Source organism: Micromys minutus (assembly GCF_963924665.1).
Source record: "Micromys minutus genome assembly, chromosome: 27".
Lineage (NCBI taxonomy): Eukaryota > Metazoa > Chordata > Mammalia > Rodentia > Muridae > Micromys > Micromys minutus.
This window is the reverse complement of record NC_137962.1, coordinates 36,132,177-36,149,743: the sequence shown is the minus strand read 5'-3', so window position 1 is coordinate 36,149,743 and position 17,567 is coordinate 36,132,177. Positions and strand designations below refer to the sequence as shown.

Genomic DNA, 17,567 nt, shown 5'->3' with positions numbered 1-17,567 from the left:
GTTCCAAGGCTACACTAAAAAATCCTGTCTCAAAAAGAGCAAGCACCAGGTATGGTGGTTCATATCGGAAATCCCAGAACTTAAAAGACTGAAACAGGAGAACTGAGTTCAAGGTCAGCCTGGTCCACATAGACCCTGCACCAAATCAAGTACAACTAAACAAAACCTAAAACAATGAAATGTTTTAGAAAAAATGGAAATGTAACCAGTATAATTTGTGAGTACCACATATTGGAAAATGATTTATAAAAAAAAAATCAACAAATTAAATAGTAGTAAAATATTACTCAGAAAACTAGCTCAAGTACTTATGAAACCTGCACTGCTGAAAGTGAATGACCCCCTAACATGCAAGAATCAAGTTTGACAAAAGGTAAGACAGAGACCCTTGTTTCCTAAATTTTCATAGGCAAAAACATGACTTTACTGATGATAGAAGCTACACCTTCTAAAATCACTTCCTTCTCTGTTTATCATTTGGGTCTAGGAAAGAACTTGTGACCCAAGAACAAAGACCAAGGTTTAAGAGACAAGGCCAAAATGAAGTGACCAGAGCCCACGCTGGTAAGGGGTTTCTCTTACTTACCATCTCTCTGGCGATTTCCAGCGCTTCTTGCAGGCCATAGAGCCTGCCGCAGACCAGGTAGATTCCATTGGCCCAGAGAATACAACCCTCATGGACCCAAAATTCGTTGCTGTCAAGAGGTAGTTCAGGGATTTGTAACTCCAGCTCAGGACCACCTTCTGAAGTGGTAGGTACAGAGGGCTTTGTGTCTGAAACAGTCTTTTCACTGCTGCCCTCAGCGGCTGCTTTTTTACAAGGGAGCCCCCTGGTCAGGGACCGAGGACCTCCACCACAGTCTTCTGAGCGGTGTCGCCGCTTGAACCTAGGATGAGCAGCCAGGCTCCTCTGCTCCTTCTGCTGCTGCTGCTCCTCCTCCTCTTCAGTGTCAGTTTTAGAACCATTAGAAGCGCTTTTGTGCCGAACCTTGACTTTGCTCTGCATTTCTGTGGACCTCTTAGGAGGTGGATTCTTCGGAAGAGTGGCTGCATAATCTTGGGGATAAAAGGGTCCAAAGAGGTCACCCATGTTACGATAACTGGCCCACTTGCCACAGAGACAGCAAACCAGGTGCCCCATAACAGAAGATTCTGTTACCACAGGCCCTTGCAGCATAAAGGATGAAGCTGGGAGCACCTTGCTTTCTGTGCTGCTGGGGGGAGGGGTCATAGATCTTTGACCCTTCCTGCTCCTTACCAATTTGGTCTGTTCTTCTTCTTCAGCATTGATGATTGTACAAACAGCTCCAAGTTCACATTTATTTACTACATGGATGTAAGGGAAAAAAGCCTTGTTCTTGGCATCACTTTTATCTAGTGGCTGGGTAGCATACTTTAGCTTGATCTCTGGTTCTTGAGGTTCTACAATGGGAACTGCTTGTTTGGTTTTCCGCTTCCTTGGCTGGGTCCCAGGTTTCCTTCTCTCCCTCCTTTGCCTCTGCTTTTTTGGCTTTGGCTCTCCATCTGCAGAACCTTCTGACATCTGAGGGGGCTGAGGAGGTGGAGGTGGTTGCTGCTGCTGTTTCTTTTGCTTATTCACACTACCAATCGGTCTCCCCTTTTTCTTTCCTGACGGGAAATACCCTTTGGGGGGGAAACTTTCTTGTTTGGGTGAAATGACTGTATCATTCTCTTTCTCTTCAGCCTTGGGATTTGCCTCAGGGGTCAATATGCCCACTGGAGCTACATTCTTTGAGTCAGGAAAGATTACTGGTGCTGCCCCACTCAGGGAACCATCTGGTCTCCCTTGGTTACCACCAGGCTTCTGTGAAGCTGTGGATGTCATAGTACCAGAGGGTTCCTTTCCAGTAGAAGCTGCTTCCACATGTGCCTCTGTCTTGACTTTGTCATCCCCACTGCCACGCCACTCTTCAGAAGGCCCTGGAAGAGGCTTTTCAACATTCGATTCCTGGTTAGTTGCACTGACTAGGTCAGATGCCACCTCACCCTTTCGCTTTTCCATCTCAGCCTCTTGAGTAGCCACAGTCCCACCTTCAGGAGGACCACTCTTTAGAGATAGTATATCATCCAGTGTGACTGTATCTGCCCCAGCCTCAGCACTGTTTGCAGACGCACTCCTCCTAATATTTGGGGATGTGATCTTCTGAACTATAGCTTCCAATTTTAATCCCCGTCCTTTCCGTGGGGGCAGTATTTTGGTCTTAGCAGGGCTTGTCAGGGTAACAGCAGGACAGTTTCTATTGTCTGGGTTTGGAAGGTCCTTGGAGGCATCTCTCTTAGGGATAGTCTTGATGTCCTGACTATGAGAAAGATGGCTGTAGGAATTGTATGCTTTATCGGCACCTTCTTTTGATGGGTGGAGGAGGCGCCCTTTATCATCACTGTTACTGTTTTTTACTTCTTGTGACTGTCTCTTACTGGGAATAGGGGAGATAAAAGAACGAACCCGCCTCCGCATGATTAAGGGATTTTGAGAAGAATGATCCTCCTGACCTGGAAGCCGTAACATTACGTTACTAGGTTTGGATGACTGTGTAGACTCAGCTAGTCCATGTCCATCTGGCTCATGGGGTGGCCCATACCGTTTTTGATTAGACATTCCTGGAGGTCCACTGCTTTTGGCTGGAGAAGTCTGCCGAGAAAGATCCCAACAAGACTCTTGTATCTTCTGAGAGCTGTGCTTCAATTCCATGCTTTTGGCAGTCATGCCATCACTAGACATGAGACAGCGCCCAGCTTCCTGAGTGCTTGGGTCATGGTAGGTACCTACTGGTGGGCCATACATCATACCATCTTTGTCATTTTTCAGAGGGCTCCGTACTCTGTCAAGAAACTGCTGCTGTCGTGGGCTCTTCCGTGGCCCTTCCTGCCTGTGTTGTGCAGCAGCAATCACTCCCTGAGCAGAACTGCTGGCCCAATCTTTATACTCCTCTTGTTGCTGTTGGTACATCTGTCTCTTATAATGAAGCTGGGAATTCAAACCACTATTAGGGTCCCCATAAGCATGAGCCCTGGTGTTTGTGTGGTAAGCAGAAGCCAGGGTTTCTGAGTTGGGAGAAAAAGGAGCATGTAAAGAACTCCTATTGGCCCTCTCTGAGAAGGTCATATGTGGGTTCATGTGATGAGGGTCTCCCCCTGGGCCTCTGCTCCTGCCTGGAGACATCTTCAATTTTTCTGCAAAGTCATGGTACTGAGAAGAAGACCGACCCCTCATAGTCTCCCGGCTACCAACTCTACCAGGGACCCGCCGCATTGGTGTGGACCTGCTATCTTGTGGGCCATAGTCTGAAATGGCATCATGGGCTGCTCCAGGACTGGCATTGCCACGGTAAGTCTCATGCTTGATACTGGTAGGATGGCAGTGGTCTCCAGATTTCTTGTTGAAACTAGCTTGAGATTTGGATTGTTCAAAGTCTTCCTCTTTTATCTGCCCACTCTGGGATTTCAATTTTGTTTCCATGGACACCAACCCACCAGGAAGAATGACTGACTGACTTAAACTTGGGTTGAGACGTTCATTCCTCCCAATTCTGGCATCAGTACCCATGTGTCCCAGTGAGTGAGCCCCTGGGTCCCTGACAATCTGTCTTAGTGGGGAAATATCACAGATTACTGACCTCCTTTCAGAAAGAGAACCCCCAGGTTCATGGGCTGATGATGGAGGTTCTATCTCAAACTTCCTGGGAATGGGATAGTCAGACAAATTGATCTGTTTCATTTCAGGAGCTGTGCTGCTTGACTTCCTTTCCCATGGTCCCCAGTGTGGATTTTCCAACAGGGATCCAATACTCTTGTTCAGAAGGCCCCTGCTGGCTAATTCATTGGTTTGACTGACTAAGATATTGGGCCTTGCAGTTCCTTCCAAGCCACTAGCCATCCCTTGATGTTCCTGAGCACTTCTAGGATACCTTCTGTCAGGATGGTGGTGGTAACCCTGAAGTACTTCCTGTAGGAGACTTGGGAACTTCTCATTCCTACCTTTTCGCTCCCCATGGCTGCCAAAATCCCCCTTTTCTTGTCCAGAAGGATACTGAGGAAAACCAGTGACGTTTCGTGGTACAGCTGACCCAAAACTTTCTTTGTAACTATAGCGCAAACTTCCAGGAGACTTACTAGGCTCAGTCCTGCCTGTGAAACTTGGGCCTACCGAAGAGTGGCTACTGTGGCCATTCCCCTCTCCATTGTGGTTAGAGCTATTATTATCACCATTCTTGTTTCCTTTGCTCCCTCCTCCTGGAGGATCCGACTGTGGAAGTGATGTGTGGCTCATTTCCTTTACACCACTATTGCTCGGTGGTCTCTGACTAGCAGCAGGATCATCCTCCTTATCTTGTCCACCAGATTTTTCTACCCGACCTGTCATGGCTTCTCGGGAGACAATTACTCCAACTGTCTTCTCATTGACTTTTGTGTTCCCCTCAGATGACAGTGGTGTGTCCTTAGCACCTGGAGAGGCAGCTTCTTCCCTAGTTGCAGGACTGGTACTGAGCCTAGGGGCCTCATTCTGAGCACCTTGTGTTGGTGAGGAGCCAGCTTTCTCTGAAGCTCCACACTTATAGGTGGTGTCAGAGCTAGTGCTCTGGCCACTTAGTTGCCTCACTCTCTCTCCTTGATCTTCTGAACTACTAGAGCAACCTCCATCCAATGACTCTGCCATAGGGGACTTTAGCTGTTCTTCATGCTGTGAGGAGCCTTCTGAGTTTGTACAGCTATCTGCTTTCTTAGATGATGATGAGGGTCTCTTAGAAGTCTTCTTCTGAGGTGTCAAGGCATCAGAAAGTAACATGTGCTGGACAGTATTGGGAAGATTGGCCACTTGAGTACTCAGAGCACTCAAACTACTCAACCCAGGATCAGTCAGCCGCTTTTCCGGCACCCCTTCTAATCCAAACCCTTTGAATCCTGCAGCATGAGAATTAGGACTAGGCATCATTGATGGAGTTGGACTGAGTTGGGGCATTAGCTGTAAAATTCGGTTCCTGGAACTCATGGGCACATTGCCTTGCCCACACTGGAGATTCTCACCACTCTGCATGAGAGGAGAAGGGGTAGAACTACAGCTTGGAGACTGGACCACAGAAGCAGCTGGAGAAGGGTTAGAAATAGGGCTGAAGTTCTGATGAAACTGCATAGGGGACCTTACAGGGACCTCAGGCTGGTTATACTGCCCAACCTGGCTTTGCAGAGGCAGCTTGGTGGCAGCATTTGTGTACTGCATCACATGCTGGGGGGGATGTTGCTGTTGCTGCTGTTGCTGCTGCTGCTGCTGTTGCTGGGGTTGTGGTTGCTGCTGTTGCTGCTGCTGCCCCTGCTGGGTTCCTGGTGGAATCTTTGTCTGTTCAAAATTTTTCATAGACTGAGGTTGATAGCTATAATTTGATTGTGTCCCATAAGCCTGTGCATTAGAACCCACATTATGCCCTTCATACTGAGATCCAGCATTCACACTGTAACTACCATCATAGCTTTGTCCAGACTGACTAAAACGCTGTGGTGAAGGAAAGGAAGAGGAGGAAGAAGAGGAAGCAGAAGACTGGTAGTGTTGGCCAAACTGACCCACTCTTAACTGATAACCAGCAGAAGATGGCAGAGTTGAGGGCCGTTGCATTGGTTGTAGATGGGATGAGCCAGAGGCTGGCTGTCCAGTGGCTTGTGGCAGAGGCTGATGGGATTGGTAAAGCTGTTGTCTCAACTGCTGTACTTGCTGTTGCTGCTGCTGCTGCTGTTGCTGCTGCTGTTGTTGTTGGCTGGAGGCCTGCTGTTGATACTGAGCACTCCCAGGAGAGAAAGGCCCTGTGTAATCCTGCTGATAATGAGACACACCACCAAGGGCAGAGTGCTGTGCTTGAAATTGGCTCACATGACCCTCACTCGCATACTGATTGCCAAAGCTGCTCCCCTGGGGAGGTCCATAGCTCTGCACAGGCCCAGAAGGCCTTCGCTGAGGAGGCTGTGGGGTTCCTGCTGCCACGGTGTCTTTGTTGCCTGCCATGTAGTAAAAATCTCCAGCTTCTTTCCTAAAACCCTGATAGCCTTGATGGCCAGAGGTCTCGCTAGCCATTGCTGCTGCTGCTGCTGCTGCTGCTGCAGCCGTCCCTCGCCGTCCACTGCTGTTGCTGCCAGTGCCACTACTACTACCACCTGCTCCCCCAAAATTCTGGAACATCTGGGCCTGACGAGGGCTGAACTCTTCTATTCGGGATGAGCTGTGCACCTCCTGGGGGTAGCTCTGCTGGTTTCCGTGGTAACTGCTTTGCTCCCGAAAGGACTGCATACTGTTCAGCAGCACAGCAGCAGGCCAGCAGCCCTCCTAGAAAGGAAAAGAAAGAAAAGCATAAGACATGCATCTGTTGACAAAAACAAAATCAAGTCTAAATAACTCAGTGACCAGATAAAGCTGATTGCTTAAATTTCATCTCCTTTTCTATTCACTTCTAATAATGGAAATAAACAAATAAATGGTCTAAAGAATGAAGAAGTCTATAATACAACAAAGAAAATATTAGTTATACACAAACACATTCAATACAGTCTTTTAAAATTCCATTATGGGCTGGAGAGATGGTTCAGCGGTTAAGAGCACTGACTGCTCTTCCAGAGGTCCTGAGTTCAATTCCTAGCAACCACATGGTAGCTCATCTGTAATGAGATCTTATGCCCTCTTCCAGTGTGTCTGAGGACAACGACAGTGTACTCACATACATGAAATAAAAAATAAAAATTTATTAGATAAATGAACCTTACAAGTTCAACTAAATATTGGAATGTTATTACAAGCAAATAAAAATATTTTTTATTAATCTTTAGTTACAGTAGGGTGACAAAAGCCCCTTTCATTTCTTTATTTTCACTCATTAGACTGACCACTAAACTAAGGAGCCTCAAATAATGACAGCAAATATTTCAGGGGCTATCCAAGCATACTCTAATCACTGACTGAGACACAGACCCATCCTGAGAACCAAAGCCAACCCCTCCAAATCAACTGCTTATGGTTGACTAGTGACTCTGGAACACTCAACTCTGTTCCTGTAGATTCCTTTTACTGTACTCACCTATATGAACATCAGATCTGACTGCCTGACATTATATTGTTTTTTAAAGTACCTCTCTCGACTACCTACCCTCAATTTCCAGGTATTAGGGCTATTTTGATTTAGGCCAGAGAACAGCAGTTAAAACAGCTACTATGAAACTTCCTCCCCTACTTTTGTTCCCTCAGTCCCAATACAACTGCAGTAGCTAATAAATTAAAACAAAGGAATGTTTACTGTCCTATCTCTCCTTTAAAACTAAATAAAAGCTCTGAAAGGGCAGAGACTGTTGCTCCTTACTATAATCTTTATATGCCACTCAATCAGTAAGGAGTAGAAGTGCATTGATGATGAAACAGTTTAAGAACTAGGCCTCTAAGAACTAGCACCATGGTGCTAAGTGGGTGAGAAAAACAAAGTATCATCAATCTAAAAGCACACCTGGAAGACAAGATGCCTGTAAAATCCTTTGGGTCCAATTCTAAGGAAAACTTAATATGGGAACTTCAGAAAAATCACAGCAGGTGTACATCAACCCTAAACTTTGAAAGCTTGACCCACTTTTTAAAAAGATGCTTTTTATGTCTATACATCTGTGAAAGTATACGTTATATGTGTGAGGATGGCCCTAGAGTCCATTAAGAGTAACAGGAAGTTGTGAGCTGCCCAAGATGGGTCCTGAGAACTGAACTCAGGTCCTTTGGAAGAGCAACAAAGCATTCTTAAAACTACCAAACCACCTCTCTAGCCCCAAAATGTGGGAATTTTTGGCTTGCTTGATTCTTTGACACATGGCTGTCCTGGAACTCACAATGTAGACCAAAGTAGCCTCAAACTCAGAACCCAGAGATCCTTCTGCCTCTGCCTTCTGGATGCAATAATTAAAGAAACTTACTAATATACCTGGCTCCTGACACATTTCTAAAATACGTTATTTCTAAAATATCTAGATATGGGACTAAGTCTGATTATATAGTCACATGACTCAAAGCTATTCTTTAGATTTCATATACTATAAATGTCAGTGCCTGGCGAAAAACACTTCATCACTTTCAAATGCTCCTGCAACAGTCACCAATCTCCCCATGAATCTGCTGCAACCATAACATAGGTTCGATATAATGCTTAACCCTGTTCCAGCAATTACATGTACTAATTCAATCCTCACAAAACCAGAACTTTCATTTTACAAATGAAGAAACTAAGGCACAGAATTCATCAAGTTCCTGAGAGCCCAGAGTGGTAACCTCATAGGGTATATTTATCATATAAGATTAGAAAGGATTTGTTGGTTGGTTGGTTGGTTGGTTTTTAAAAGTGCTTCCTGAGTGCTGCCCTCCAATGCTGTCCCAGCTGCATCTCCACCTCGACTGTCGTCTTTAGGACTGTCAAAAACAATTCCATCAACTAAACTTCCCTTGTTTGTATTATATTTCCAGTTTTTAGTCACTGATAGGGGATAAATTGTATAAAACAAAGTCAGCAGGTGAAAGTATGAAAAGCTGTCTCCAGAGATAATCTATATATAAATACTTTCCATGCTGTTTAGTTAATTCTTCCATAATAAAACTACCTTCTGAAGGTTTGAATGTATAAATAGTTGTACCAGCTCCCTATTTTTCCTAAATCAGAGCCACCAAGAGCTAAAGACCACTTTATGCATCAGCAATTTGGCCTGGAGCTACCTGGATACTTCTAACTCTTATCTCTACAAGGAAAGTAGACAAGAAACAATTCCTCTGCAGTCCTGTTCCCAGTCCTCACCCCCACCAAACACATTCCTTTACTGTAGATGAACCATCTTTTCCTATGGTAATAGTTTACAGACTTGAAAAGGAAAAAACAAAAACAACAGCCATTATCTCCATCAAAGCACCAGATAACCTACATATTCTTGGCACATGTGAGGTACAAGTACCAAAAGATGTTCCAAAATTATCCTTTGTAGAAGTTTCTAGTAAAGGAGTTACAAGGTCCAGGACTTTAGCCTATACATTCCAGTCCCAGTTGTGGAGTGTTTTCTTCAGCCTGTTTTGGAAAGCTGGTGACCTCACTTTTATAGAAAACTAGTATTAACTTTTGTTGTCTTTCTGTCATTATCTAAGAGCATTATTCTCTCCAATCCACTCTTCCCCAAAAACCCCTCAAGTTCAAGAAAGTTGTTACCTTTCCAAGTAGATTTAACTATTGACCTGTTGCTAGAATGTCAGTAGAATAAATTCCTTGTTTAAACAACAGAAAAAAGCTTCAGTCCTCAAGTTAATAATTCTATTTAGACCCCCTGTGAGGATATACTAACTGCTGTTGAGGCTCCACAGAGACAATGGACAGGTTTTACTACCCTCCAGCTTCTGGCCCAGTTTCGAAATAGTGAAAGAAATGTACTCTCCTGACCCTGACTAGGCAATTTCTGAGGCTGGTAAAGACTTCTTTGTCTTTACCAACAGGCTTTGTCAGATGTCTGGCAATCTAAACATTTAGCCATTTTCTCTGAGCTCAGAAATCATTTGTTGCCCGTAACTCCCCGTGAATGCCAGGTTAAAAGATGTCACTTTCCCTGTTTGGTTATCCTTCTACATGGCTGTCCACATGCCTTTCTGCATGCTCAGCAGATCAGGAGCTGAAACTGGGGCTTTGGGTGGTACTACTTTTTAGAATCTTTTCTTGAGGATTAAAGTGTACAAGGAGACGTGCAAGGAGATTAGGAGGACAGAAGAAAGGGAGAGGCTGATACTCCCTGGAGGTAACTGAAGCTGACAGACTCCCAAACAGCTCCCCCACAAACTCCCAAGACTATGTTCCAGTTTCTGATCATCATTAACAATCTGACAGGCTTTCCCAATCCCAGTTATTCCCATATTGGACCAATCTTTATTCTTACTGGCATTAGAATTAAGTTTTGATAAATTCCTTATACTATATTCTTAATAGAATACAAAGCTTCTCCTGAACGAACTATAAATGGCACAATTAAATGTGCCTCAAGTTACCAGTTTTAACATGTCGCCTATTTTCTACTAGGACATTGATTGATAAATTACTCTCGTTCCCAAAATTTCAGAATACACTATTATGAGTTGAGGAGCGAAACTACTATTTCATACAATATGGTATACAACATGGACTAAAAGAGATGTCAAAGTATATAGTAGCAACACTTCAAGAAATACACAAGGTTCAAGAGTAGCAATCAGAAGGTAGGCGAAGAACCAAAATGTGGTACAGTCAGCAGAACTCATTAACCATTATAGCCAAGGTTCCCATGAAATGATGCTAAGTGGTGCCATTTGTAGAGGAACTAACTTCTACAAAGATGATGTGCATTTATTCTTACAAAATCAATTTATTTTTACTTTTGGAAACAAGGTCTCTATTGTACTGCCCAGGCTGGCCTGAAACTCAGAGCAATCCTCCTTCCACAGCATCTTGAGTACTGAGATTATAAGTAAGCCACCACATTTGGCTCAATTTATTTTCAACAGCAAAAATACTGAATGCAGGGCTAGAGGAATGGCTCAGAGGTTAAGAGCACTGACTGCTCTTCCAGAGGTCCTGAGTTTTAATCCCAGCACCCACATGGTGACTCACAGCCATGTGTAATGGGATCTGGTGTCTTCTGGTATGTCTGAAGACAGCTACAGTGTACTCCTGTATAATAAAATTTAATAAATTTTTAAAAAAGAATACTGAATGATGTTCTTTTCCTGACTACCTCAATGTCTTTTTACCCTGAACTACTACTTGCAAAGTAAATCACAATTCGTATTTTGCTTGTGGTGTACTGCCCAATCACAACCCTGTTCTTTTCTTTGTTCTATCCTCTACTTCTGAGGTAGCCACTTCCATCTTCCTGATATAGTAAAACATTCTCAAGGAATTCTGTTTCGGTACCCATCACAGAAACAATAGAGTACAATTTCCTCCAGTTGCTACTTTGACAATATCACATTCCCCACAATCCTGGACAGCTTATGGCACCCTGTTTCTGCTGTTCCTATCCAACAATCTTGTTCAGGAAGTGCCTCTGAGCGATTACTCTTCTCATCTCTGAAACATTCTTTAGTCCAGAAATGCCTTTCTACCCTATCAGGTCACATGGGTCCCAGGATCCCAGGAGTTGCTGAAATGTGTGATCTTTTTTCTCTACAAGTTATCTTTACAGCAAAGTATTTGTTGGTTTACTTCACTTAATAAAACCAAACAGTAGGGGCTGGAGAGATGGCTCAGTGGTTGAGAGCACTGACTGCTCTTCCACATGGTGGCTCATAACCATTTGTAATGAGATCTTATGCCCTCTTCTGGTGTGTCTGAAGACAGTGACCATGTACTCACAATCAATCAATCAATCAATCAATCCTTTTTTTTTAAAAAAAAGTAAAAAGTGTTTACCTTTAACCAATATTTATGGAATGTGCTACTAATACCATTAATAATTATATATTAAGCAACTTCCAACACGGCCAGCTGTCCAGTTTCCCTGTGTGTATACAGATAAACACAAGGGGGGGAACTGATAAATTATGACAAGTTCTAAGTCATTTTTCTAAATATATTGGGAGTTGCTTTAACTTAAATTCCTTTGATTCTAAAATTCATGATCCTTTTCCTATACCACATGTTAATCAAGAACCATTCCAAATACATCTGTTTTTCTTTTTTGAGAATTCTGACCAATAACTTGAGTCCGAACTAAATTAACAATGGCTGTTGTTTACCCGTTGCATGCCCAACACATGATACACACACTACTGGGTACTTTATGTAAATGTTAATATTCTCTCATATGATCTACAATGTTAGAATTCACTTTTATAAACCAAGGCTTAGAAGTTAAATAATCAAGTGCCACTATATTATTACACACACAATGGGTAAGTTTATTCTTAGACATAATCCCCAGTTATGTGACAGATTGTGACAGCTCCCCAGTTACCAGAAAGGGGACAGGAATGTGGGACTAATTGCCCTTTGGGCTAACTAGGGAGGTCTCCTTCTTAGTATGTTACCAGAGCTTTGAGGTATCACTGAATTCTTTCTCACTTAAATGTTGTTAACAATATAGCACAGTAAAATACAGACAAAATGACAAAGGCAAACGGCAATCTCTGCTGCCACATAAGGCAGTATCTCAGTATCTCCCACCCTCCCTCCCTCTATAAATCCTTCAACATAATTTTAAAGTAAGAGTCAAAAGATGGGAGACTGGAGAGATGGCTCCAAGGTTTAGAGCACTGACTGCTCTTCCAGAGGTCCTGAGTTCAACTCCCAGCACCCACATGGTGGCTCACAACCATCTGTAATGGGATCTGGTGCCCTCTTCTTGCATGTAGGCATATATGAAGGCAGAACACTGTGTACATAATAAATCTTGAGAGAGGTGGGGGGAAGACTAATTCAAAACAGAAGCAGGTAAAAGCTATATGAGAAAAATCACAAACTTTTTTGAAAAGCCCCCAAAAGTTTAAAATAAACAGTATATAGCTAGACAGAAGGGCCAGTTTCAGAAGTCAAGACTCTTAATAGATTAGTTTAACAGTATTAATTTCTCTTTGAAATAATCCCAAAGACACGGAAAAGCTAAGTGTTTATGCACCTTTTATCAAGATCGCCCAACTCAGTGTTTTACCTCATTTGTTAAGTTTTCTATATATACCCAAAATCACCAGTTCCCAACCACTCTTGAGAAACCTAAAACACAAACACTCTTCTGTATAACCAGAACACAAGCCTCCACATCAGAAAGTCAACACTAAACCAACACTAATACTGCACTGACACATTAATACTGCACCACCAATTCAGTCCACAGGCCTTATCTGAGTTATGAGAATGACTGAATTTCCCCCTCTTTGTGGTCCAACATTTCATCCAAGTGCCATGTCTCTGCTGATGTCTACTGATCTGCAGTAGCCCCTCACTGTTTTGCTGGTTTTTAAGTCCCTGCTAGGCTCTTTCATTTTATGGGGTCACCCTTCAGCCTAAGGCTGGTCTGCATTTCCTAATGGCCAGACTGATAGCAACACAAGACATACCACATAAGCAAAACCAACAGCAACCGCAACCCTTCCCCTACACTGATGATGCTAACCATGTTAAGCAGGTTCTTCTAAAGTTCTATCATGCTCCTCTTCAAAATAATCACTTTGCTGGAGCAATTGTAAGAGTCTGTCAATACCTTGTTCTTTGTCAAGTATCAACTAACAGTCAAAATCCAAATGACCCCCATCTCTATGACACCTGCCAGTTGGTGATACTCTAGCCTTCATTCCGTCTGTATTTATCAAAAGGCCTCTTCATCTATTTGATACTCAACTAGAAATCCAAATAGCTTTAGTGTCGGCCTGACATTTTCTGGTCTTTAGAACAACTCGCCCATTTCCTGGCAAAAGACACTTCAAACTCATCTGGTATTTCCCCAGCTCCAACTCCTAGAAGTACCCATTTCCCCAAAGACAATTCCTCTTGAAGGAAGGTGATTCAGCAACAAAGATTTAGGTGCTGGGACTGAAACTAAGATGTCAGTACTTCTAACTAGAAAGTGCTGTGTATACATACTTACCATACCTGTTACTATTTTTACAAAATGTAGATACATATTTATTAAAAAAATTTATCAGTCTAATTCCAGCCCAACATTTTTCTTTTATCTTTCCATGTTTGTTAATTCCTTTGTCAGACAGTAGCTTCTATAACCTTCAACAAATACATACAATTTACTTCTTTTGCTCAAGATAAGCATCCAAGAATTTCAGTTTCATCCTTGCACCCCATTCCTACTACCTCCCCAGCCACGGATCTTTCTACTGTCTATGTGACACACTTTCATTAAAGCTCGATAAGCTAATTCCAAAATTCATCGAAAAAATTCTAAGCAATATATAAAAATAGTAAAACTATTAAAAGGCAGGAAATACATACTCTAACCATATATTAAAACTTTAAAGTATAATTAAAACAAAGGGTAGATACTAGTGTGCCACTTTTGGATAGAAAAAAAAACTTAAAACTCACCTCACAATATCCATTAAAAACAAACTGCAGGTAAATTTAAAAGTTAAACATATTTTTAAAAATTAGAAGAAAATACAAAAACATTTAGTCTTTGAGATCAAACTGACACTCTGCTATGGAGATTTCTGTTCAGTTTGGCTTTTGAAAAAAGGTCTTGCAAGGTAGCCCAAGCAGCCTCTGACTTCCTGGCTCAGATTCTTCAGTGTTATGGGAGTGGCAATTAGAAGGTGTGGCCCTGTTGGAGTAGATGAGGCCTTGTTGGAGTAGGAGTGTCGCTGTTGGGTGTGGGCTTTAAAACTGGCCTGGAAACCAGTATTCTGCTAGCAGCCTTCAGATGAAAATGTAGAACTCTCAGATCCTCTTGGACCATGCCTGCCAGGATGCTGCCATGTTTCTGTCTTGATGATAATGGACTGAATCTCTGAACCTGTAAGCCAGCCCCAATTAAATGTTGTCCTTGATATATGACTTGACTTGGTCATGGTGTCTATTTACAGCAATAAAACCCTAAGACAATGAGTGTTGGTACTAAGTGCATATGCCACCAAGCACAGCCATTTTCAGTTTTCTATGTGTTCTATACTAAATAGAACCTAGATTTCGGGGGACGGGGGGGGGGGGGTGGTGGCTGATTTTCTAAGGAACAGGCAAAGTACAAAGTAGGCAGTAACAGTTCACTCTGCCAGAAAGACATCTGATGGAGACAGAACCAAACAGTGTCAGGAAGTAATGGTCATTTTATAGGACTCCGTGTGTGTGTGTGTGTGTGTGTGTGTGTGTGTGTGTGTGTGTGTGTGTGTGTGTGTGTGTGTGTGTGTAGGTACACATTTACTATAATAGGCTAAATTAATAAGGGATCTTTCCACCAAACCAGCTCTCCTGCCAGATATGAACAAGGATAAATCTCAGTACCAATGCAAGTTTAAGAGGGCTGGTATCTGAAAGGGAGAGAAAGGAATTCAAGAGATACCAAGTGTAACATCTATTAAATTTGTGGGTGTAGTGACAATATGCTACCTATGAGGAAGAAAATATTAAAGACTTTTTTTTACTTGTTTGTATTTGTATTGTTTGACATATTTGTTTAAAAACTGGTTCCCTACATAATCAGTTTAAGAAAATGGCAGAATTTATATAATTCAAGGCCTTTTAGCTTCTAACACCAAGAAAATGTCCATGTTCTTCTTTCATACTCGGGCCGCAGACCTGCAAGTTCTGCCAATGCTGCTCCCACAGCCCTGAATATCAGTGCCTTTCCATTTTCACTGTCTGACTAACCAGAGTCTCCTGCTTAAACCTGCTCAAATACTCTTCTCTTTTGAGAGCTGTCTCTCACGAAGTTAGTCACTCCTGTCAGCCCTTCAGTTTCAGGCATTATGGACTGAGAATCAGACAAATTCAGTTTGAACTCAATGTTGTAGCTTAGCTTACTGCTACAAAAATCTTCCATGTGTTAGGGACTTCTTTGAGTCTCAGATCCTTCAAGCACAGGACAGAAATGCCCCCCTTCTTCTGACCTTGAGAAAACAAATGATACAGCACTCTTCTGTGGACCTCACTTGTGCAGCACAGGGATGAGCAGCACTGCTGTTCTCATGAAGCTCACAGCAGGGTCTGGAGCACCTTGGGCCTACGGAATCACTTTCTGCCTGTTAACCAGCTCACCAGGCAATCAGTCATGTGGCACTGTTTAACAAAGACTGATGAAAGGTCTTGAGAAACTAAGGGCCTCAAACTGGAATTTATTAGAAATCTCCTGGAAGTTGTGAACTAGATGGTGACACGTTCTGGTTTCCGTTTTCAACTGGCTTGACTGTTTTGTGAAAAATAAGTAGGGGAGGGGCAGAGCAGAAGCACACTCAGTAAAGAGGCTACTTTAGTAATTTATGTAAGGGATGCTGACTGCACAGATCAATGTGGTGTTACTGGATGTGGTGATATATGGTCAAATAAAGGACATATTTAGAATTCAGAGCCAACAGAAATTGCTACTGTATCAGAAGTGAATGTGAGGGACACAAACAACACAGCAATATTAGCTCAAATACCAGTGCTTTGAATATAACCTTGCCAACCTGGCAGTGGCTTGTGTAGCGGCACTCCAGCACCACCTCCTCCAACACAGCTGCAGAAACAGGCACCACTGTTAAGAGAGAAGAGACTGGAAGCACAAGAGGAATCACACTTTGCCTGACACATCATCTCTGAGATTCTCACTGGAATCCAAGTACAGAGAGATGTCAGATAGACAGCTGGCATGACTGGATCTCAGGTGGGAATAGGGGTAAAGGTAAAGTCAGCAGCACAAAGAATTCAAAGGAAAGAATGAGATCACCTGAAGCAGGTTGTAAATTCTAACTGAAGGATCTTGAACTCAACACTTTACAAAAAACAAAACAGAGCAAAACAGAAAATAACAGAGTGAATGGCTCACAATAAAATGAAGTATGCAGAACTAAAGAAATGGCTCAGTGGTTAAGCACAACTACCCTGTGGCCTCCCAAAGCACCTGTAGACACACGGAGACAAAAGTAGAAATGATAAAAATAAATCTTTAAGTGATTTGAAGGAGGAAATAGGAGGCTTTAATACGGGAAGGAGAAGGAAGTCAATACAGAAAGGAAAGGGGGAGAAAAGGAAAAGGGTAAATAAAAATACTAACAAAACCCCCAAAATGAGGCACAAGAAATTCCTTTTCAAATTGTTGGGCAGGGAGTTCAAAAAACTCCCAAAACAATATAGGCTATTGTTATCTTTGGTGTCCTCCCAGAAGTTGGAGGTAATAAAACCTTATTACCATGCATTTCATACAAAGGGATCCTGAAGATCTGAATCCGACTGAAAATATTCTCCTAGAGACTTATAATACAGGAAGGTGCTGTGTGCATTTATGGTGGCTTGAATGAAAGAGCCCATAAGATGTGTTGCTATTAAGAGGTGTGGCCTTGTTGGAGGAAGTATATCACTAGGAGTAGGCTTTGAGCTTTTAAGTGCTCCCAGTGTCCCCCTCTCCCTGCTGCCTGCTGATCCAGATGTAGAACTCTCAGCTACTTCTTCAGCACTATTTCTGCCTGCTGCCATGTTTCCCATGACAATACTTGAAACCTAGCTAACTACATGAGACAAGTGAGGTCTTCAATTTGAAAGAACTAACTTCTAACACTTGACTAAACTAGCGTAATTCCTAACTGCATTCTAAATATTTATCCTTATATTCCTTTTTAAGTAAGAGCAGCTCTCACTCTCATCAAACAAACAACTTTACAACAGAGAGACCATTACAGGTGCCTAGAACAAGTATTCCTTTGGTTTCCAGCCACAATGAATCCATCAACAACACAACTCCTGCACCTAAAGCTTAGGGAACATCATAGAAAGAGGTTGGGGGTGCGGAAGAAGTGTAAGAGCCAAAAGACCAAGAAACCCAGTCTCACATAAATGACATGGAAGTTTCACCCATAATCTCTCAACATTATTTCCTAACAATATCTGAAAAAGTAT

At 42.6% G+C, this 17,567-nt stretch overlaps 1 protein-coding gene across 3 annotated transcripts in view; it reads right to left on the bottom strand.

Annotated features, from left to right (window-relative positions):
- The window catches only part of TCF20 (transcription factor 20), a 72,266-nt gene that overhangs the window by 32,285 nt on the left and 22,414 nt on the right, over positions 1-17,567 (bottom strand). For all 3 annotated transcript variants that reach the window (XM_080939181.1, XM_080939182.1, XM_080939183.1), the window contains exon 2: positions 587-6,331. In XM_080939181.1, coding sequence (XP_080795307.1) covers positions 587-6,295 — 5,709 coding nt within the window. In that variant the 5' untranslated portion in view covers positions 6,296-6,331. The remainder of the gene's footprint in view (positions 1-586; positions 6,332-17,567) is intronic.